General features: G+C 34.9%; 1 protein-coding gene across 1 annotated transcript in view; it reads right to left on the bottom strand.

Annotated features, from left to right (window-relative positions):
- Itch (itchy E3 ubiquitin protein ligase) overlaps nt 1-25,004 on the bottom strand; it is a 127,489-nt gene that overhangs the window by 61,076 nt on the left and 41,409 nt on the right. Inside the window, exons 3-6 of the mRNA XM_076851715.1 lie at nt 18,383-18,452; nt 9,940-10,081; nt 5,812-5,936; nt 4,875-5,012 (exon numbers count right to left, since the gene is read on the bottom strand). Coding sequence (XP_076707830.1) covers nt 4,875-5,012; nt 5,812-5,936; nt 9,940-10,081; nt 18,383-18,431 — 454 coding nt within the window. The 5' untranslated portion in view covers nt 18,432-18,452. The remainder of the gene's footprint in view (nt 1-4,874; nt 5,013-5,811; nt 5,937-9,939; nt 10,082-18,382; nt 18,453-25,004) is intronic.

Raw genomic sequence — 25,004 nt, 5'->3', positions numbered from 1 at the left:
ACTTATTAGAAAGCAATAAATACCAAGGTTTAGGGCAGTTTAACTATGAAATTTAACTTGTATTTTATCTTCCAGACTTTCAACTTACATAAAGAAAAATATTTCCTGTGAACACTAATCAATTAAAGTGTCAATTCTGAAGTAGTATAACCATTAGAAATTTCCATACGACTTCATTAACGTTAAAGAACCCAGTCTGGGGGGTGCTGGGGTTGTGGCTCAGCAGTAGAGCACTAGCCTACCACATGAGAGGCCCTGGGTTCAATCCTCAGCACCACATAAAAATAAATAAATAAAATAAAGGTATTGGGTCAGACTACACTAAACAATAAATATTAAACAAACAAACAACAACAACAACAAAAAAAAAACAGTCTGGAAGATACCTCAGGACTATCTTGAAAGTCCTGCTACGGAGGCCAATATCACCCTGATTCCCAAACCAGAGAAGGACACCTCAAAGAAAGAAAACTACAGACCAATATCCCTAATGAATTTAGATGCAAAAATCCTCAATAAAATTCTGGCAAATCGTATACAAAAACATATCAAAAAGATTGTGCACCATGATCAAGTAGGATTCATCCCTGGGATGCAAGGCTGGTTCAATATACAGAAATCAATAAACGTTATTCACCACATCAATAGACTTAAAGATAAGAACCATATGATCATCTCGGTGGACGCAGAAAAAGCATTCGACAAAGTACAGCATCCCTTTATGTTCAAAACATTAGAAAAACTAGGGATAACAGGAACTTACCTCAAAATTATAAAAGCTATATATGCTAAGCCTCAGGCTAGCATCATTCTAAATGGAAAAAAACTGAAGGCATTCCCTCTAAAATCTGGAACAAGACAGGGATGCCCTCTCTCACCACTTCTATTCAATATAGTTCTCGAAACACTGGCCAGAGCAATTAGACAGACGAAAGAAATTAAAGGCATAAAAATAGGAAAAGAAGAACTTAAATTATCACTATTTGCGGATGATATGATCCTATACCTAGAAGACACAAAAGGGTCTACAAAGAAACTACTAGAGCTAATAAATGAATTCAGCAAAGTGGCTGGATATAAAATCAACACGCATAAATCAAAGGCATTTCTGTATATCAGTGACAAATCTTCTGAACTGGAAATGAGGACATCTACCCCATTCACAATATCCTCAAAAAAAATAAAATACTTGGGAATCAACCTAACAAAAGAGGTGAAAGATTTATACAATGAAAACTACAGAACCCTAAAGAGAGAAATAGAAGAAGATCTCAGAAGATGGAAAAATATACCCTGTTCATGGATAGGCAGAACTAACATCATCAAAATGTCAATATTACCAAAAGTTCTCTATAGGTTCAATGCAATGCCAATCAAAATCCCAATGGCATTTCTTGTAGAAATAGATAAAGCAATCATGAAATTCATATGGAAAAATAAAAGACCCAGAATAGCAAAAACAATTCTAAGCAGGAAGTGTGAATCAGGAGGTGTAGCGATACCAGATTTCAAACTGTACTACAAAGCAATAGTAACAAAAACAGCATGGTACTGGTACCAAAACAGGCGGGTGGACCAATGGTATAGAACAGAGGACACAGAAACCAATCCACAAAATTACAACTATCTTATATTTGATAAAGGGGCTAAAAGCATGCAATGGAGGAAGGATAGCATCTTCAACAAATGGTGCTGGGAAAACTGGAAATCCATATGCAATAAAATGAAACTGAATCCCCTCCTCTCGCCATGCACAAAAGTTAACTCAAAATGGATCAAGGACCTTGATATCAAATCAGAGACTATGCGTCTGATAGATGAAAAGGTTGGCTCCGATCTACATATTGTGGGGTCGGGCTCCAAATTCCTTAATAGGACACCTATAGCACAAGAGTTAAAAACAAGAATCAACAAATGGGACTTACTTAAACTAAAAAGTTTTTTCTCAGCAAGAGAAACAATAAGAGAGGTAAATAGGGAGCCTACATCATGGGAACAAATTTTTACTCCTCACACTTCAGATAGAGCCCTAATATCCAGAGTATACAAAGAACTCAAAAAATTAAACAATAAGAAAACAAATAACCCAATCAACAAATGGGCCAAAGACCTGAACAGACACTTCTCAGAGGAGGACATACAATCAATCAACAAGTACATGAAAAAATGCTCACCATCTCTAGCAGTCAGAGAAATGCAAATCAAAACCACACTAAGATACCATCTCACTCCAGTAAGATTGGCAGCCATTATGAAGTCGAACAATAACAAGTGCTGGCGAGGATGTGGGGAAAAGGGTACTCTTATACATTGCTGGTGGGACTGCAAAATGGTGAGGCCAATATGGAAAGCAGTATGGAGATTCCTGGGAAAGCTGGGAATGGAACCACCATTTGACCCAGCTATTGCCCTTCTCGGACTATTCCCTGAAGACCTCAAAAGAGCGTACTACAGGGATACTGCCACATCGATGTTCATAGCAGCACAATTCACAATAGCTAAACTGTGGAACCAACCCCGATGCCCCTCAATAGATGAATGGATAAAAAAAATGTGGCATTTATACACAATGGAGTACTACGCAGCATTAAGAAATGACAAAATCATGGAATTTGCAGGGAAATGGATGGCACTAGAGCAGATTATGCTAAGTGAAGCTAGCCAATCCCTAAAAAACAAATGCCAAATGTCTTCTTTGATATAATGAGAGCAACCAAGAACAGAGCAGGGAGGAAGAGCAGGAGGAAAAGATTAACATTAAGCAGAGTCATGAAGTGGGAGGGAAAGGGAGAGGAAAGGGAAATTGCTTGGAAATGGAAGGAGACCCTCATTGTTATACAAAATTACATATAAGAGTTTGTGAGGGGAATGGGAAAAAAATAAGGAGAGAAATGAATTACAGTAGATGGGGTAGAGAGAGAAGATGGGAGGGGAGGGGAGGGGGGATAGTAGAGGATAGGAAAGGTAGCAGAATACAACAGTTACTATTATGGTATTATGTAAAAATGTGGATGTGTAACCGATGTGATTCTGAAATCTTTGTAATGTTTTGAATAACCAATAAAAAAATAAAAATAAAAATAAAAAAAAAATAAATAAAAAAAAGAAAGTCCTGCTACGAAAAAACTTGTGAGAGAGGACATAGGACATCCTCTACCGCAATAATAAAAGCATTTGATAATCAAAATATGTTTTATAATCTAGTTCTACGTAAACAAAGATATCTTTGTTTTAATAGATATCTTAATTAATGTTAACAGATTAATCAAAGAAACCATTAATCTGCTCTCAGCCTTGGAGTCTCTCAAATTTATATTTCAAGTGAAAATAAACTTGGCAAATTACTAAGTGTCAGAAGTATCTGTTAGGAACCTACTAGCATTTGCTATTTAAATGCTCAGGTGCCACCAGAAACTTCTTACATTGCTTATATTTATTCCCTTTTAACACAACCAGAAAATCATAAATTATAAGATTTACCAACTTACATATAATAAATCAGTTTTATGATTATAGTAACATGCAACTTACAGAAATAGAAAAGGAATGGCAAATGGATTGTACTGGCTGTCTGAAAGAACACTAAGAAGAACCTGGAGTCATTTTTTAAACTCAACCAGACAATGTTACAGAAAATAAACAATGTTTGCTACTAGGAATGGAGGGAATGAATATGTCATCAACCATACTATATTAACTACCCCGACTGGCATACAGAATAAATATTTCATAAATCAATTCACTACTCACAGGGCCAGCAGAGATTCAACTTTTATTCAACTAGCTTTCAAATTACAGAAAAATACAAATGCTTTTTACTTAAAGAAACAATGCAGTAGCTGGGCACAGTGGTACATGCCTATAATTCCAGAGACTTGGGAAGCTGAGACAGGAGGACAGTGAGTTCAAAGCCAGCCTCAGCAACTTAGTGAGACGGAGACCCTGCCTCAAAATAAAACATAAAAGGGGCTGGGAACATAGCTTAGTGGTTAAGTGCCCTGGGATTCAATACTGAAAGAAAGAAAGAGAAAGAAAGAAGGAGGGAGGGAGGGAGGGAGGGAGGAAGGAAGGGAGGAAGGGAGGGAGGGAGGGAGGGAGGGAAATGGAGAGAAAAGAAAAGAAAAGAAAAGAAAAGAAAAGAAAAGAAAAGAAAAGAAAAGAAAAGAAAAGAAAAGAAAAGAAAAGAAAAGAAAAGAAACAATGAACTAAAGCTGGGCATGCCAGCAGATGCCTATAATCCCAACAGCTCGGGAGGCTGAGACAGGAGGATCCTGAGTTCCAAGCCAGCCTGGGCAACTTAATGAGACCCTATCTAGAAATAAAAAAGGCTGGGATTCAGCTCAGTAACAGAGCAAACCTTGTTTAAATCCGTAGCACCATCAAGAAAAAAAATAATTAAAAAAAAAAATGTTTAAAGTGATCAGTATCTATTTTTTCTAAATATTTGTTTATTTAGTTAGTTTTAGGTGGACACAATATCTTTATTTTACATTTATGTGGTGTTGAGGATCGAACCCAGTGCCTCATACATGCTACACGAGCACTCTAACACTGAGGCACAAGCCCAGCCCTATCAGTATCTATTTTTAAAAAAGGAAATCATATCATTTCTTTCTTCTGAAAAAGAATAGCAATGACTCCATGAAGCATACTACAGTGACTATTTTATGTCAGAAGACTCATGAAAGATCTTGAACAGGACTGGGGCTGGGGCTCAGCAGTAACACATTTTCCTGGCAGTAACACATTTTCCTGGGTATGATTCTCAGCACCACATATAAATAAATAAAATACAGGTCTATCAATATCTAAAAAAAAAAAAAAAAAAAAAAAAAAAAAAATTTTTAAATCTTAAACAAAAAGTGATCACTTACTTTCTGAACATGTTGTTTCACCATTAGTAACAACTTCAGCTTCTAACTGCAGCCCATCAAGACAAATTGACAAGTCTCCCATTGTCTCTGTTGGCTCTTTGTCACCTGCAAGCTGCAAAGTCACAATCACTTCTTCAACTGAAAGAGAATAAAATTATAGAAAAATGATTATTTTTTCTTTTAAACCATCTTAACTGTTAAAAATCTAATATCAGAAAAAAGTACATATGTATTTTAATTGTTTTGCTATGCTTCACCCAAAGTTGAGGCCTTTTGACATCAAAACATTGTATTTTAACAAGAGACAAAATTTGCTAATGTTTAATATCCATAATGTAAAATATTTAAAATCTCACTAATTTCACTTATATTCATTTCACCCTTTTAAGATGAAAAATAATATTATTTAGCAATATATACCTGTATTATATTAAATGAAAACAGAACTTGAGAATGGATTATATCTCATAAGCCCTATATAAGAAGAAAATTCTTTGAAGTGTATTTAAGCAGCCAAGAAATAGAAAAACCATGTTTTAAAATCATGATATTAAATAAATAAGCTATGAGTTTTATAAATGTAAATAAAACCAACACCACCTAAAATGAAATAAGCATTTTAAATAAGCATTGAGAAGTCTACCTATGTCTGTTACCTCCAAAATGTCAAAATATTGACACATACTCTGAAGTGAGATTGTTTTTCCTTCACCTCTGCTCTAATTTTTTTACTAAGTAAATATTTACTAAAAATTGTAGATGTAAAATGAATAGAAAAACCAACTATTAGACAAACTATTTAAAATGCTTTAAATAGTTCAAGATTCATCCCGTATTAACCCAATAACCAACATGAGTTCTTCACATATTTGACATACAAATTTCTTCCAGAAAAACAAACAGCTAAGCACAATTTCTATTATTTTTATATACATACGTTTCATATTGTTTGACTTTAATGTTTCATAAATATCTAATGCAGCAGTTCCCAATAAAACATCAGACTTCAGTGTCTGGTGACTCCACACTCGAAAATGTAATTTACTCACAGGGGTAACGATACTAAAAATGAAAAAAGAGGGAAAATATTATTTTCATTAAATATCACAATGGGATCCTAGGGAAGTTACAATTAAGTTTTAATGTCTAAAGTCTTCTCATGCACCCTTATAGTTTACTGTATAACCAATACTAACCTATGTTCTATAATCTAATGAAAACTGTGTTTGAATAACTATGCTTGCACAGTTATTTTCACCTGTGGTTGAATTACAAGAGGAACTTCATGCACATACTGTCAACAAATCAAAACTGCTTATATACTGCAACAAACCTTTAAGAAAGTGAATTTACTAAAACATCACATGGTATCCCACAAATATGTAATATTCTATCCCACAAATATATAATTCTTATGAGTCTATTTGAAAATTAAATAAATAAAAATTTATTTTTAAAGTGTGAATTTACAAATCAAGTCCTTATTTTGTCACAGCCTGCCAAGCTTGAAGTTGTTTCATTTACTCTTCACAGTAACTTTATGAGGTAGGAATTATCATTCCCATCTTTAGACACTGAAACTGATATTTAGAGGTTAAGCAAATTGCTCAAGGTTACACAGTAAGTGGTAGAACTACATTTGAACAAAAGTCAACTATTAAAATTTATACTAAAAAGTTCCACATTATATTAGAGATACCAAGGTTCACATTGAGAGAGGCAAAGTGTCTAGGACAACTATCAAATATAGACTCACTCTTATCTTGCTAATATGAAACCAACAAAGAATATACTTTATAATGGTATTTTCCAAAGAAAATGGGGTATCAGAATTAGAATAAACATAAAAACTATTTTAGAGCAAAAAGTAGAAAATCAGGAGCATATCATAGTTCTTTCTATGGTTCAATTCTATAAACACAAATTCCAAAAATGTATGAATTTCTTTATACTTCATTCTAAAATGTGATCAAATTTTGGAGTTAGAAGTCCACCTATGCCTTTTATTGTCATCATCATATTTCCACCATCATTTAACAGTAGTAAGTAGTAACTTAAACAAACTAAAAATTTTTCCATTTTCACATTGTCCCCTTTTGGCAGAAGGGGATAAGGTACTTTTCTCTTTTCAACATTCTCAGATATGACTTTCAGGAGAGCACATAAAATATATTATTTTAAGGGGTTATTAATAATGGTGGAATGTGACGATCATTATTATCCAAAGTACAGGTATGAAGACACGAATTAGTGTGAATATACTGTGTATACAACTAGAGATATGAAAAATTATGTTCTATATGTGCATTCCACTGTCAATATATAAATAAAAAAATTAAAATAAAAAAATGCATTTCTCTAGCTAGGCATAATAATAGCACATGACTGTAATCTCAGTGACTTGGGTGGCTGAGGCAGGAGGATCACATGTTCAACGCCAGCTTTGGCAACTGGGTAAGACATTGTCTCAAAAATAAATAAATAGGGCTGGGGAATGTAACTCAATAGTAGAAAACCTTTGGGGTCAAACCCAAGTACTAGGGAAAAAAGAAAAAAGAACAGGAACAAGAAAGTATTTCTTTATAAGACAACAGGAAAACATTATGGGGAAAAAATAAAAGGCAAATAAATTTTAACTTCACTTTTTTCCCCCTATGGAAAAGGATACAATCAGATAGTTTATTTAAATTTCAATTTGATTCTAGACAGCAGCTTATAAAATCTGCTGTACAGCAATGGAAACTGTGTTAAAATTGCTGATCAATATGCTACAACTTAAAAATATAAGAGAAAAACTTGAGTTGTGAGTTTCCCCAAACATTAGGCTCAGCAACATTTCAGCATATAGGGCTATAAGTTTATTTCTTCCTAACTTCTGAACTAAGCAGTTCATGGCATTAATAGCCTAAGAGTCAGTCTAAATGCCTCAAAGTGCAAATTTAGTGAGCACTAATAACAGCTGCAAGTTAGATGAGCAGTCATTCTATTATTAAGCTGAGCGTCTTTGGTCATTGTAGATGCTATGTGACCTTTTTACAAATATCACTTATTTTTTACATTTTTTAATTATTATATTGCTTAAATTAGACTTAATCTATAATGGGCCACCAATTAAAAACAGCCTAAAAACCATTAATGCTGAAATAAATGTAGATGAAGAACATCAGAATGATAATTCTATAAAACAGGGCTAGTGCTATAGCTCAATGGTTAAGTGCTTGCCTAGTATGCATGAGGTCCTGAGTTCAACTCTCAGCACCAAAAAAAAAAAAAAGATTTGATAATTTTGCAAAATGGAACTCAAAATTCAAGAAAATTCTTAAATTTCATTCATTTGCTCAAAATCATCATAAAATACATCAAGATGCCCCTAGAAGGTTAATACCCATGTTAAAGATGCAGGTATTTCAAATTATTTTGTCATTTACAGGAATATAATCCACATAAGCATGTATAATGGGATGAGAAGAGTTTACAGTTTCTAATGTCTTATCACGCTATGTAGGAATAAAGACCTTGTCAATAGTTTATTTTCCTAAGAGGAAAAAAAATTCAAGAATTCCAAGTATAATGTAATGAAAGTAACCTGTCATTGTAATATTTTATGTGGAAACAATTAGAAATATTTTGATCTACACTTTACCACACATTTGCTTCCCTAATCAAATGTGCTACAGTATTTTAAAATCCTTTTGTTGATTTAAAAAAAAAAAAGTTAAAGTTTTTTTTGTGTGTGTGTGTATGTGTGGTGCTGAGGGTTGAACCCAGGGCCTTGTGCATGTGAGGCAAGCACTCTACCAACTGAGCTGTATACCTTTGTTTATTTGTTTTTATGTGGTACTGAGGATCAAACCCAGGGCCTCTCATGTGCTAGGCGAGCGTGCTCTACCGCTGAGCCACAATCCCAGCCCTTCTTACCTTATTTTTAAAAATGAAAAATTATCTATAATTCCTTTTGGTGAGTAGTCAATATCCTAGGTTATGGTGTCAATATTTGGGATTTTATTACTTAGTGTTGAAACTGAGCTTTATTTTACTTCTATGAATTTCTACTACAGATGAAAACAACAACATTAAAGATATATGCACACAGATGTGTATTACACTAGTCTACTAGCATAATATTAGAAAATATTAGAAACCAATCAATCAATGGGGAACTAAATAAATTATAGTCCATCTACATTAAGAAATATTATTTAAAAAGGAATATGTAGTTATAATAGTGATGTTAGACCCCTTTATGTATTCAGATAGAAAGATAAACATAATAAAAGTATTAAGTACAAAAACAAAGTTGTAGAATAAATGTACAGTGTAGCATTTTTATAGTAGAAAAAAACTCTTGTGTTGATTTGTAGAGGCACAAGAATTTAAACAAAAAATGATTTTTAAGAACAAAGTTAAAAATAATGGGAGTTAGCTGGGTGGAATGACACATGCCTGTAATCCCAGTGGCTTGGGAGGCTGAGGCAGGAGGATCACAAATTCAAAACCAGCCTCAGCAACTTAGCAAGGCCCTAAGTAACTTAGCAAGACCCTGTCTCAAAATAAAAAGGGCTGGAGATGATGTGGCTCAGTGGTTAAGTGCCCTGAATTCAATTCCTAGTATTCCCCCAAATAATAATAAAGTGAGCTGCTTATAACCTCCTAATTCAATTCCAAGGTAAGAAAAGAGCTGCTATAAATTTTTCTAGCTTCATGAACATGGGCCCTCCCAGTTGTTCAGCAATCATAATGATATCATAACCTTCTAAACTGGAGAAGATAAAGAAAGAGACTAGAAGAAGAGAGAGAGAAGTAGCTAAAGAAAAACAAAGGAGAGCTGGGAATATAGCTCATTGGTAGAGTGCTTGCCTCACATGCACAAGGCCCTGGGTTCAATTCCCAGTACTACAAAAGAGAAAAACAAAAGAGAGATTAGAGGAAAGACTCCAAGGAAAAGAGGGGAGAAAATTGGTGAAAGAGAAAAAAAGATAAAACAAAGAAATAAGTACATTAACGTTCCACTTCTGCTCACCTAATAAACAAAGTATTATGCTGTAGAAAATATTTTCAAACTTACACTGTAAGGGGTTGCTTCCATTTGGGGCTGTTGGTATTGTTGCATTTTTCTGTCTTTTTTGACTGTCCATCCACTGTGACTTCCACATAAGGACTTGGTCCAAACCAATTCTTTTTATTTTCTTTAAGTTTTGCTGAGATGACTATGTAAAAAAATATTTTGAGATGTTATTTCAATATTGAAATCAATTTAACTTCATAAAGATTATGGGCTGGGGATGTGGCTCAAGCAGTAGCGCGCTCGCCTGGCACGCGTGCGGCCCGGGTTCGATCCTCAACACCACATACAAACAAAGATGTTGTGTCCGCCGAAAACTAAAAAATAAATATTAAAAAAAAAAAAAATTCTCTCTCTCTCTCGCTCCCTCCCTGTCTCACTCTCTCTTTAAAAAAAAAAAAAAAAAAGATTAAACAGCTTTGCTCTAAAGTATTTACTAATTTTATCCACTTATGACCTTTGTAATTTTATTCACTTATGACCTTCCATCTAGTAAATAAATATACAAGCCACCCAAATTCCCATTAAAACATTTCAACTATCAGTATCAGTAGTTTCAGAATTCAGGTACATTAAAAAGTACATGTACAAACTTGTTCAAAAAAACCAAAAAAAAAAAAAAAAACCACACACACGCCTACCATATGACAAGACACTGCTTTAAACTTTAATGGTGTATAAAATGGCTTTGGCTCTCAAGAAGATTACATTCTAGTTACAATGACTTTGTAGTAAGGAAGACCTATAAGGAAGTACTTTTAAGCAACCACTAAATGACAAGGAGACAACCATATAAAGGTCAGAGATGTGGAAAAGAGTGAATTCCAGAAAGAGGCAAAGAATTTGGCATATCTGAGAAAAGTAGAGCAAAACACAAGAAGGATAAATGAAATGAGATGAGCTGTTTAAGTAAATGAGCTTTGAAAGCTAAGGAATTTGGGTTTAATTCTAAGTGTGTTTGAAAATCACCAGAGGAAAAGAATTACAAACTTAAAAGATTTAAAAGATTTTTTAAAATATATATCTTATAGTGTCTCATTAGTACATAAGCAAGAGCTTCCAATGTTGCATATCTTGAGACACAGACTCAGCCTTCAACTAAGAGTTAGTCAACTTTGTCATAAATAGTCTTATCGGGCTGGGGATGTGGCTCAAGCAGTAGCGTGCTCGGCTGGCATGCGTGCGATCCAGGTTCGATCCTCAGCACCACATACAAAACAAAGATGTTGTATCTGCCAAAAACTAAAAAATAAATATTAAAAAATTCTCTCTCTCAAAAAATAAAAATAAATAAATAAATAGTCTTATAGAAGATCCATGGAGGGAACTGAAAATAGATTGGAATCTAGAAGAATATCCCCTGGTTTCTATGTGTAGTAACTCCCCATATGAGAAAATCACAGCCAAGGAAATATTCTACCACCTAGATAACTATTCTAGCACCAAAGTTCAGAGAATGCCAGTGCATATTAAGTTTAAGAAGCCCTTAGAGGGGCTGGGGATGTGGCTCAAGCGGTAGTGCGCTCGCCTGGCATGCGTGCGGCCCGGGTTCGATCCTCAGCACCACATACAAACAAAGATGTTGTGTCCGCCGAAAACTAAAAAATAAATATTAAAATTCTCTCTCTCTCTCTCTCTCTCTCTCTCTCTCTCTCTCTCTCTCTCTCTCAAAAAATAAATAAATAAATAAATAAAATTATTAAAAAAAAAAAAAAAGGAAGCCCTTAGAGTTCCTAGATGAGATTATATAGCAGCTACTCAAGAAGCACAATGTATAATGCAAAGTCTGGGAATCAAGAAGGCACAGTTCCAGGTGGTGGCCCTGAATCTCTGATTTCACACATATTAACTATTTCTGTCCTCTTATGCTTATGTGCCTCTTTGGTGGAAATCAAGCCATTCTTACAGTGTATATACATTCTTTAAATTAGAACTTCATTATAAAAAAGTTGAATAAGATTTGAAATCAACATATATTATTTTTAAAACATGCCAAAGAGGGACAAAGAGTTGTAAGAGATAACATTAAAGAAGTAGTCAGTAAGAAATCACTGAGGAATTTTCAGTAAAAGGTACCCACAACATGTAACAGGTTATTACTTTGGACACTAAGGATGAAGCAATTACCAAATTAACACTTAAAGACCACCACAGATCACTGTTGCAGTGGGGGAAATAAACTGAAAGGGAGACAAAAAGTAGAGGTTAAATGGCTACTGAAGTCATCTGGTCAAGAGATGACAGTGGGGGCTGGGGTTGTGGCAGAACGTTTGCCCAGCATGGGTGAGGCACTAGGTTTGATTCTCAGCACCGCATATAAATAAAGGTCCATTGACAACTAAAAAAAAAAAAAAAAAAAAAAAAAATTAAAGAAAGAGATGGCAGTGGTTTGGACTGGGGTGGAGAATATGGAATGGAATAATCCTTTCTATGGGGAAACAACATGACTAGATTACATAAAATGAATAGGAAAGGATAATCCCCAAGCTTCTGGCATGAATAACTAGATGGAAGATGGCATCACCTAATAAGATGGAAAAGAACAAAAGGGTGGCAGAACCAGAAATTAAAAATTTTATGATGAATGTGTAATACTTGAGATTGAAGTATAAGACATCAAAGAGGAAACATGAAGTGGGAAATCTTTTCTAGAACAGAAGGTATTTCCAGGAACCAGTCTATCTCAGTTTAAAGTGTACTATAGGTAAAAAGCTCTAATACTTAATATAGAGCCAAATTTAATAACAGGATTGCCACAGAAAAATATAAAATCCCTATTTTTAATACATTTCTAAAAAAGTGAAACAACTCAAAACAATTTTGTATAAGATTCTGTGGTCCTCTGAAACTGATTAAATTTATTTATTTATTTATTTATTTATTTAAATATTTATTTTTTAGTATTCGGCGGACACAACATCTCTGTTTGCATGTGGTGCTGAGGATCGAACCCGGGCCGCACGCATGGCAGGCGAGCGCGCTACCGCTTGAGCCACATCCCCAACTCCTGAAACTGATTAAATTTAGAACAAAGAACAATGTGAATCTGACAGGAAGGAAATAATCTACTCACAAGTAGCTTCTTATGATTAAAAAAAATTATTACATATTTTTAAATTAACACATAATTACACATATTTATAAGGTACAACAACACTTGTATATACAATACATAATGATCAGATCAGGGTTATTGGTATATTTCTATCACCTAAAACATTTATTTATTTATTTTTTATTCATCTATTTATTTATCTGTTTATTTATTTATTTATGTTAGAAGCATCCAAAATCCTCTCTACTAGCTATATAAAAATATATAATTGTTAGCCACTGTGATTCAAATTTCTGACACTGATTTTGCCACATAATCACCCATAAACCCACTAAAGTCAAATTTTTCTTTCTTTCTTTCTTCTTTTGGCAGGAACCCAGGAACACTCTTGTGGTAGAACAGAATGGAAACTTTAGCAAGTTTAAGAACTCACAGACTGTGGTTTTGCACACTGCTGATACACAGCAGCTCTGCTTACTGACATTTAACCATAGAAGCCTATAGAGGCTAATAGGAACCTACAGCAGACAACATCAGTAGCAGGAAACATATAGCAGGGACAGAACAATCCCCCTTCAGGCTTAGCACAGTAAAAGTCCCTAGCTGTAAGAGATAAGAGAGTTCCTAGGTTGTTGACAAGTATGTACCCATACAACGAATGTAGAATGTACCCTCCAAATAGAATTATACCAACTATCTTGCCTTAATGTACCCCAAATTTGCTTATGTATACAAGAAAAAGTCCTACTGTGCTTGGAGCTCAGACTTTAGGAATTATACCTCTGGGCCATGGTGCTACTAATAGTGCTGCTTCCAGATCTCAGTGTTCTGACCCTTATTTCTTGCTACACTATCATTGAGCTGTATCTCCAGTCTTTTTATTAACTTTGAGGCAGGGTCTCACTAAGTTGGTAAGGGCCTCCCTAAGTTGCTGAGGCTGGCCTTAAACTTGTAATACTCATGCCTCAGCCTCTGGAGTCGCTTGGATTACAGGCATGTGCCAATGCACCAACAGTTTAACAAACTTTAAATGGAGAAAATAGGATAAGGAAAATTAGCATAATTGTTAATTTATTGCTTGTCTGGCACTTAAATACTGTCATTTCAATACTCACTACTACTCTTGAGATAGGTATTACTGTCTTAACATTACACACAAAAAGACAAGCTCAGTGTGGAATTTAAAATTTACCCAAAGCCTGGACAGGAAAGATTATTTAACTGTTTAAATCTCAAAGTCTGATTCATAAAACCTTTGTTATAGTCCTAAATAATAAATACTTAAAAAAAAACCTATATAAATTATAAACTGGAAGAAAGGGGAACAGAAAAATGTCAAACTACTATAAGAGGCCTCTAAACAACTGTCTTTTTACTTCTGTAATCAAATTCCTTGCAGCTACCAAAATTATCTTCCTAAAATAGATATAATCATGTTATTACTTCAAAGATTCTCCACTGCTTGAAAAATGAAGTTTAAACTCTTATGAGACAGTTTACATTGTTTATCATGTAACCATAAACATATCTTTCCAGCCCCTTCCTAAACCAACTCTCATCTATCCCCATATTCCAGTCACCCTTAGTTAGAATTTTGGGGCCATGAACTTCCATGCTTCCACACATTCTGACACCTCTACTCAGAATGATCTTTGTTCCTTTCCTCCTCAATGAAATCCTACCTCTTAAAAGACAAAAGCCCCTGCCATTCTTCTTTGATAAAATGCTTCTTTAACCCTAAGAAATTAAATTGTTCCTGCTTCCATGTTTCCACGGTATTTTCATATTTATGATGGCTCCTACAGCTTTCCATTCTTACTAGTTTTTACTTGTTTAACTCAAACTATAATCCCCTTCATGGCAAGCATGTAGCCAGTCTTTATAATTTCTATAGCACTTTGTGATTTACCTTCAGAGGTGATTACTACACTTGTTGAACCAAATGATTATCAATTATGGTAGAAACAATTTGCTTGCTTTATAGTTTCCTTCTTGAAAGAACGAACAAGGCTCGTTGGAGAAAATGCCCGTCTATTGAGGAACAGCTCTGCATATTTATAGAGTGTGTGTGGGGGGGTAGTTTGACAGTTATGACAGTTTAATGGTTGAAAGGTTTGACAGTTGGCATGGGGTGCTTTCTGATTGGTGGGTAAGGATCATGTGAGTCAGTGGGGCTAGTCTGGTTGGTGGGTAAGGATCAAGTGAGCCAGCAGGGCTAGTCTGATTGGTGGGTAAGGATCATGTGAGCCAGCAGGGCTCACCATTGGATGGCTCTTCTAGGGGGGGATGAGGAAGTTAGTCTTTGGAGCAGGGGCAACTCCCAACACTTCTCCCTTTTGCTTTCTCTGTTTCTCTCCCTCCCTACTTACCTTCACCTCTGGCCCAGACATTCTCTACCAAATATAGTTAACTTTGATCCTTCTGCTCTAAAGATTAATGCTTTGAACCAATTTTGATTTTTACTTAGAAGCCTTAGAAAGGAGGATCAAAAGTTCAAGGTCAGCCTCCACAACTAAGTGAGAGTAGAGAAGGAATGGGAGACGGAGAGAAGACTATTTACTTATCCAACCAATTCCCAAAATCAGGAGGCTATAGTGAATAAGGTAAAAATAAGGATGCTAAGTCCTGATAAATCAGCTGGATAAGGAACAAGAGAAAGAGATACAACTCACTGGATAACAGTTAACTCTGGGGTTAAAAATTAGGTTAGGGCTGGGGGAGGTGGCACATGCCTGTAATCCCAGAAGCTCAGGAGGATGAGGCAGGAGATCAAAGTTCAAAGCCAGTCTCAACAATTTAGTGAGGCCCTAAGCAATTTAATGAGACTCTGTCTCAAAGTAAAAAGGAATGGAGAGACATGGTTCTGTGGTTAAGCACTTCTGGGTTCAATCCCTGGTACCAAAACTAAATAAAAATTTAAAAGACTGGGAATGTAGCTCAGCAGTAAAGGGCCAGTGAAAGGGCCAGTGTGGGGCCCAACCCCTTCGCTATTTTGGAACCCAACTATTAGGTAAGTAGCTTTACTACTATCCATGCTCCCACCATGATATGCTGCCCCACACCATAGCCTAAAAGCAATGGGTCAACCTAATAATGGACTGGAATCTCTAAAATTGTAAATGAAAATAACACCTCACTCTGATTTAATAAGTTAATTACCTCAGGTACTTGTTACAGTAATAAAAACTGACACAATATTTAATGATATATTGGCTAAACATATAAATTTTATCCATTATTCGTGGTTTGTTTTTATAGTTTTTCTCACTTGCACATTTTCAGAATTTAAAAAAAAAATCATGGGGCTGGGGATGTGGCTCAAGTGGTAGCGCACTCGCCTGGCATGCGTGTGGCCTGGGTTTGATCCTCAGCACCACATACAAACAAAGATGTTGTGTCTGCTGATAACTAAAAAAATATATAAATATTAAAAAAAATTCTCTCTCTAAAAAAAATTTTAAAAAATTAAAAATTTTTTTAAAAAATTTAAAAAAATAAAAAAAATTAAAAATGAAAAAAATTATGAATATTTTTTAGTTGTAAATGAACACACATTATGTAGTGCTGAGGATGAAACTCAGTGCCTCACACATTCAAGACAAGTGCTTTACCACTGAGCTACAGCCTTAGCCCACATTTTCAGAATTTTTAAGCCCAACATTAAATTGGCTATGATTAGAACTTTCTGTGGTGGAAACATTTATTAAATCATTTTCTACTATGATAATAACAATGATATCATATAAGACAGCAGTTTATGCAAAAGAAAAAGACAAATTATTAGCAATGGTTTGCTGAGATTATAATTCATCATTTTATTATTTTACTGATTTTTAAAAATAAAAAGCATATACATTATATTACGGTTTGGAATATAAGTTGTTCCCCAAAGGTTTCTGAATTAATGCAGGAATATTTGGAAGTGAAATGACTGCACTGTGTGGGAATTGGCTGGAGGAGGTAGATTACTAGGGGCATGTCCAGGAAGGGTCCATCTTTCCTGAGGCCTCTTCCCCCTTCCCTCTCTCTTTGCTTCCTGATCCCTCCATGAGCTGAGCAGCTTTCCTTCACTGGGCCCTTCCCCCATAATGTGCAGCCTTACCTTGGGCCCAAAGTAAGAGTCAGCTGGATATGGACTGTGAGACCTCTGAAACTGTGAGCCCCCCCCCCCAAACACTTCCCCTCCATTAAGTTTTTCTTGTCAGGTATTTTGGTCACAACACAAAAGCTGACTAAAACAATTACTATGTAATCTGAAACATAAAGGCTATTTTAAAAGACAATTCCAATCAAAGGTTTCAATATTAAGCTCTTTCCTTAGTCCACCCAAAGATATAAGAAGACTGGAAGGGAGAGGGAAAAACAATTATAATCTAGCTTTAGTAAAGAAATATTAATATCTGCCAGTAAGAATCAAACATTGTAAGAAAATACACTGGAGCTAGTGAAGGAAATCCAAAAGAAAATTCTAGGGTAATTACCTTAAGACAGTATTAATTTCATATAAGTCAATCACCTTCAGATTTTAAGAAGGATAATAATTCTATGGTCTGTGACTAAACATGATTCACAATACAGAAGAGGATAAGCCAGGTACAATAGAAACTGAAACAACATGTAGAGGATGATAATTGTTCTATAATCAATAAATGCTGTTAAAGGAAAGAGATTAGGCTTTTGTCTGAAGAAAATCTAGTGACTCTTCCTAGTTAGTACAAAGGTTCCCTTATAAAAGACTTAAAAAGATACCATATGGAGCCAGGCTATGAAAGTCTTAGCTGAGGCTAAAGAAGTTCATTGTTTTGTTTTTTGCACACAATAGGCAAGCATTCAACTACTAAGCAACATACCCAATCCTGAGGTTAAAGAAATTCTATACCAGACCAAAAAAAAAAAAAACAACTGAAGAGGCTATCTGTGATCCCAGCAGTTGGGGAGGCTGAGGCAAGAGGATGCAAGTTCAAAGGCAGCCTCAGCAAAAACAAGGTGCTGAGTAACTCAGTGAGACCCTGTCTCTAAATAAATAAAATACAAAATAGGGCTGGAGATGTGGCTCAGTGGCCAGGAGTCCCTGAGTTCAATCCCGGTAACCCCACCTCCCCCCAAAAAAACTGTATGGGATACGAATTATAGCTCAATAAAGCTTTTAGTTCAAACAAAAAACCAATAGCCACTGCTCAGGCACCTATGTTTAATGAGGGAGGTGAAAACAACATACCTGAAAAATACCCTGAAATAAAAACATAATTTTTATATATCTAAACATTTTATTAATTTAGCGAACATTAATTCAGCATCTGAAATAACAGTCACTGAAGATTTTTTCTTTTAAGATTAAGATCTTGGGTGGGCAGGGAAGGGAGTAAAGTTGTGGATCTTTTTAAGACTTACCAGTGATCTGAAGTTGTGACTTCATGATCAAGCTACCACTGTCAGACATATCACCAATAGGACAGCAAACCTGAACACAGCAAAGAAAACACTGTAAACATCATTAAAAATACATTTAAAAATACATAAACAGTTCTAACCTGGTCATTTCCAACTGAAAACTCCATTAATAAGCAATGACCTTCACGTTGCTAAATACATATTTTCAATTCTAGTATTTATCCTACCTAATCATCAGCAAAATCTAATGGTTGATCATCCCTTTCTCTGGGGTTTAACTATAAAATTCAGCATTTTTTATTCTTTCACATACACATAAAAATGCTCAAAGCTAAAATTTAGGTTAAACTATACTGACTAGCTCATTTCCTTCATTTGGGCCAAACTATATTGACTAGTGTGATATAGATTTTTTCTTTGACTTCTTGATTTAAATAGCACCAATTCAAATGTTTATGACCTACAGTCTACTGAAAGAGCCCTTTTATTTTAAATAGAGAAAGTACATACCCTAAAGTCATCAGTGATCACGCAGAAGAGAAATGAGATATAATATAAAATCTTAACACTGTGATGCACAAAGTATGTGATTCAAAATGCTATTATGGGCTGGGGATGTGGCTCAAGCGGTAGCACGCTCGCCTGGCATGCGTGCGGCCCAGGTTCGATTCTCAGCATCACATACCAACAAAGATGTTGTGTCCGCCAAAAACTAAAAAAAAATAAATATTAAAAAAAATTCTCTCTCTCTTTCTAAAAAAAAAATGCTATTATACATGGGCTGGGGCTGTAGCTCTGTGGCAGAGCACTTGCCTAGCATGTGTGAGCACCACATAAAAATAAACAAATATAATAATGGCATTCTGTCCATCTAAAACTACAAAAAATAAAAATTTAAATGCTATTATACAGAGAACCTCAAATGGACATCATTACCACATTCTGTACAATTATTATTTCTTCCTCACTACCCAAAAGCCTGTATGCCAAAGCACTATGATATCAAGAGAAGTAAATTACGAGGCAGTGAGAAAAGTCCAGTATAGGGGTGCTGATTTTCTACATGATACAAGTACTATTTTAGTTGCTGACCTATATGTATACTGTTGACAAGTTATTAATACCCAAAGTTTCAAAAAATAAATTTAAAGTCGCTACAGAACTAAAATATTTAAAAAACTTAAATTGACTTTACGCAAAAAAAAAAAAAGATTAATGAAAGTATATATTGCAAACATTTTTAGGATCAGGAATTCTCTCCAAATAATTACAGAGAACCACTATGGTATAACTATGAGGTGCTCTGCCAAAAAATATATTGGTAATTTCAATAATTTATGTACTTCTACAAACTAGTTTACAAAATTAAAATTAATTAGATTCTTGAAAGAATAAAACTTAGCATTTGTACATTGGCAGAGAGAAAAACAACCTAAATGTCAACAGCCAACCAGTTTAAGAAATCATGTTTTTGTAACAGAATAGACTAGGATGCATCTAAAAGATACTAAAACAAGTATCTTACTAATGACTGAAATGGAATGATTTCAAGAACTTTTTGTTTGTCTGTTTTTTGGGACTGGGGATGGAACCCAGGGCTTGTGCATGATAGCCAAGTGCTCAATCACTGAGTTACATCCCCAGCTACCTAAGAACATTCCCAAACTGGTAATAGTTACCTTTGGTAGGACGGGGCGGGTCTGTGAACTAAAGAAAGTGATTATGTATACCTTTCAATTAAAAAAAAAAAAACATATTGAGCTGGAGTGGTGGTGCATGCCTGCAATTCCAGCAGCTCTGGAGGCTGAGGTAGGAGGATTTCAAGTTCAAAGCCAGCCTCAGCAAGGCCCTAAGCAACTTAGGAAGACCCTGTCTCAAAATAAAAAATCAAAAGGCTAAGGATATGGCTCCGTGGTAAAGCACCCCTGAGTTCAATACCCAGTACAAAAAAAAAAAAAAAAAAAAAAAATCTTTTGATTACTTATAAAAATTTAAAAAAAAAAAAAATAGGCAAAAAATCCATTCTTCTCCCTTGAGTTCCAGGTTTGACTATTACAACTGCATACATAGTTAAAGAGATTCCAAAATCTCCATACCTAAGCATACCCACTCCAGCCTTAATAGCACCATTATCCATTTAGTAGCTCAAGCTAACAATACAAGCATTTTCATTGATTCTTCTCTCACCAAGTTCTAAAAATTCTATCTGCAAAATATACCCTACCAAATAACTTGAAGATACCTATTTTTCTTTGTCTTTTTAATCATCATTGCCCAAGCTACAGACATACCTTTCCTTTCAAATTACTCCAAAACATATTGGTTTCCCTGCCTCTGCACTTGCTCCCTCTCACCATCCATTCTCCACACAATAACCTGAATACTCTTTTTAAAATGAGTTATATCATGCTCTATCTGCTTAAAACATCCAAAATTTCCTATCTCACTTAAAACACAATCCAAACTCCTTATTATAAGCTTATAGAAGTACCATTCTGATTATGACTATTATTCTGTTCCCACCTTATATTATTCTCCCCTTCACCCACTGCAACTTCAGCTTTTTATTTACCAAATACACTCAGGTTATTCCAGTTTTAGGAGCTTTATCCTAACTTTTCCCTCAATCTTTAAATGCCTAACACCTTCTTAAATCAAATACCATCTCCTCAGAGAGGCATGCCTTGCCTGCCCAATCTAAAGTAAACTTCTTGATACTTTGTAGTACGTTAATTAAAAATTTTCCGACTTATTTGACTACAAGTCCACAGGAGCAGGCATCTTCTCTACCTTGTGACCCAGTGTCTGGAGTATTCTGTTTGTTAATTAACTCAAGTCCACAATTTACATTGTTTAATTTTTGGTCTCATAAAGTTCTATGGGTTTTGACAAATGTACAATGCCATGATTCCTACATTACAGTATCATACAGAATAATTTCAACACTGTAAAACTCCCATATTCTTAACCTATACTAATTCCGCTCCCTTTATCCTTAATCCCTGGCAACCACTGATAATTTTACTGTTTCTATAGTTTTGCCTCTTTCAGGGTGTCAAATAGTTTGAAACATAAAATAGTCTTTTCAGGCTGGTTTCTTTCAACCAACAACATGATTTAAGGTTCTTCTAAGATTTTTCATGGCTTAGTAATTTAAAAAAAAAAAAAAAAATCTTTTTTTTTTTTTTTTTTTTTGCAGAATATTCCATTATGTGGTTATACCACAGTTGATCCATTCATCTTGGTTGTTTCCAGTTTGGGGCAATTATGAATACTAAAAATATTAATTTGCAAGTTATATGTGAACATGAAATTTTTTTTTTTTATATTTATTTTATTTTAGTTCTCGGCAGACACAACATCTTTGTTTGTAGGTGGTGCTGAGGATCGAACCCGGGCCGCACGCATGCCAGGCGAGTGCGCTACCGCTTGAGCCACATCCCCAGCCCAGTGAACATGAAATTTTAACTCAATTTGATTAGTAGCAATGCAACTACTAATTCAGTAAAGATAATACTATGTTTTAGCTTTGTAAGAAATTGCTACATGGCCTTCAAAAGTACCTATACCATTTTTACATTCCCATTAGGATTAAGGGATAATTCTTGTGACTCTATATGTCACCAGCATTTAGTATTGCCAGATTTTTATTCTTCAGTCATTCTAGTAAGGGTACAGGGATATCTCATTACTGTTTTAATTTGCAATTCTCTTTTGACATATAATGTTGAACATCTTTTCATACACTTATTTGCCATTTATATACACTGTTTGTTAAGATCTGTTGTGTGTGTGTATGTGTGCATGCATGCACATGTGTGGTATTGAGGACTGAACCTGGGGGACATTCTACCACTGAGCTATACCCTAGTCCTTTTTTTGTGGGGGAGGGGCGTCCCCAGGATTGAACTCAGGGGCACTGGAGTACTGAGCAGGATCTTGTTAAGTTGCTGAGGCTGGCCTTGAATTTGCAATTCTTTGCTTCAGCCTTCTGCTTCAGCTTTCTGCTCACACTGAGATGATAGATGCTCACTTTTTAACTGGGATATATATAGTTGTGTAGTTGGACACAATACCTTTATTTTATTTATTTTTATGTGGTGCTGAGGATCGAACCCAGTGCCTCGAGCATGCTAGGCAAGCGCTCTACAGATGAGTCCCAGCCCCAGCCCTTAACTGAGTTATTTTATTTTTATTATTGTTGTGTTTTAAGAGGCTTGTTTTTGGCACCAGGGACTGAACCCAGGGAGGCTTAACCATGAGCTGCATGGTTATTTTTATTTTTTATTTTAAAACGGGGTCTTGCTAAATTGCTCGACTGGTTTCAAACTGCAATCCTCCTACCTAGGCCTCCATAATCGCTGGGATTACAGGTATGTGCCACTCACCTGGTTAAAGAGTTTTTAAAATATAGTTTGGTTACAAGACCTTTATCAGATGTTTTGCAAATATTTTCTCACAGTTTGCGATTTCTCTTTTCACTCATTTAACAATACCTTTCTTTCATACACTAGGAGGTTTAATTTTTTTTATAAAGTCCAAGTTATAATTTTTCACACATAATGCTTTTGGTATTCATATCTAAAAATTAATCACCATCTCTACACAAATGGTGCTGTGCCAAATGAATACCTATCTATATGTTAAAGATAGTACCCCCCCAAAAAAAACAAGGATCAAAGAGGGATCAATATTGTTCTCCAAGAAGGACTGATTCAGTACCTTTTCAATGCTACCTTAATTGCTTTTCAGTGTAAAGGCAAACTTATTAACCACTGCAACCTGAGGCAAGGGGTGACAATTGGAGCAAAGAAAGTGAATAGATTGGAAAGAGGATAGGAAAGAAAATACTTGGGAAGAATAAGGGCTTTGAAAAGCTCTGGAGTACTGCAGGAAATCCAGAACTTCATGCATGTGCCCACAGTTGAATTGCATGCTCAAAAAAACCCTGAAAAGACCCTAAATTCTTAACTCAGTGGCTAACAGGCTCTAAGAAAGCAGGAAATGAAAGCTAAGACAGTTTTAAACTGCCTGCCTAAGCACTGGAGTGCCCAAGAGAACCAAATCTGCAAACACCAGGTAGGTTGGTTTGTTTGTTTGTTTTGGTGTGAGGGATGGTATTCAGTAGTTTAAGGAAATCTGTCAAATCACTAGCTAACCACTAACCTAAAAGAAAAAAGACTTTAGTGGCCACATGTGTCAAGAATACAGACTTTACAAAAGTAATTCAGAAAAGTCACTAAACAAGCAAACAACAATGATCATAAGCAGCAACAAGCAAACCACAAGGAAGAGGAAGAACCTGGTTTCAACAGTTCCCATATTAAAACATTCAAAATGTTCATAAACTAAACTAAACATGATTCAATGATTCAAAGGATCAAATACCATGATCAAATGGGATTCATCCCTGAGAAGAAAAAATGGTTCAGCACATGAATCATTTAATGCAATATACCACATTAACAGAATGAAGGATAAAAATCATGTTATCATCTCAATGGGTGCAGAAGGAGCATCTGAAAAAAATTCATACCTTTCCATGATATTTAAAATAAAATAAAATAAAATAAAAAACAACAACAAAAAACTGTCAACAGGATTGGGATGTATCTCAGTGGTACAAGCACCTGTCTAGCATGTACCAGGTCTGGAATAAGATCCCCTGCAATACAAAAAAGAAAAAAGAAAAAAAGAACTCCCAAAAAATAAGATCAGAAGGAAACTGCCAGAACATAATAAAGGTCATGTATAAAAAGTCCACAGCTAACATCCTACTCAAATTTGAAAAACTGAAAGCTTTCCTCTAATATCAAGACTTAGACAAGGATGCTTAGTATTTTCCATTTCTATTCAAGATTGTCCTGGAAATTCTAGATACAGCAATTAGGCAAGAAAAAAAAAATAAAGCCATCCAAATTGAAAAAGAAGCAGCAAAATTATCTTTCACAGGTGAAAAAAAACTTAAGATTCCACCAAAAAAAAAAAAGTTAGAAGTCATTAATGAATTTAGTAAAATTACAGGAAACAATATCAAAATACAAAAATCAACATTTCCATGCACTAACAAAAAAAAAAAAACTATTTGAAAAAGAAAATAACTAACAATTTCCTTTAAAATAGCATAAAAATGAATAAAATACTTAGGAATAAAATCCCAAGGAGGTAAAAGACTTAAAACAGCAAATGCTATAAAACACTGAAGAATATACAATATACAATAAATGGAACGACATCCAAATGCATTGACTAGAAGACTTAATATTGTTAAATGTCAATCCTACCCAAAGCAACACACAGATTCCATGCAATCTCTACCAAAATCTAAATAGGCTTTTTTGTAGAATAGGAAAAAAAAATCCTAAAATCCATACAAAACCAAAAAGGACCCCAAGTAGCCAAAACAATCTTTAGAAAGAACAAAGATAAGGCATTATACTTTATTTCCAAAATGCATTACAAAGCAACAATAATTAAAATAGTATGGTAATCCAGGCACAGCAGTGCATGCCTGTATTCCCAACTACTGGGAAGGCTGAAGCAGGAGGATCTCAAGTTTGATATTGCCAGCCTTGGCAATTTAGGGAGACCCTGTCTCTAAATAAATAAATAAATAAATGGG

This window comes from Callospermophilus lateralis, chromosome 3, assembly GCF_048772815.1.
Source record: "Callospermophilus lateralis isolate mCalLat2 chromosome 3, mCalLat2.hap1, whole genome shotgun sequence".
NCBI lineage: Eukaryota > Metazoa > Chordata > Mammalia > Rodentia > Sciuridae > Callospermophilus > Callospermophilus lateralis.
The sequence above is the reverse complement of the archived record's forward strand: the minus strand, read 5'-3'. Positions and strand labels throughout refer to the sequence as shown.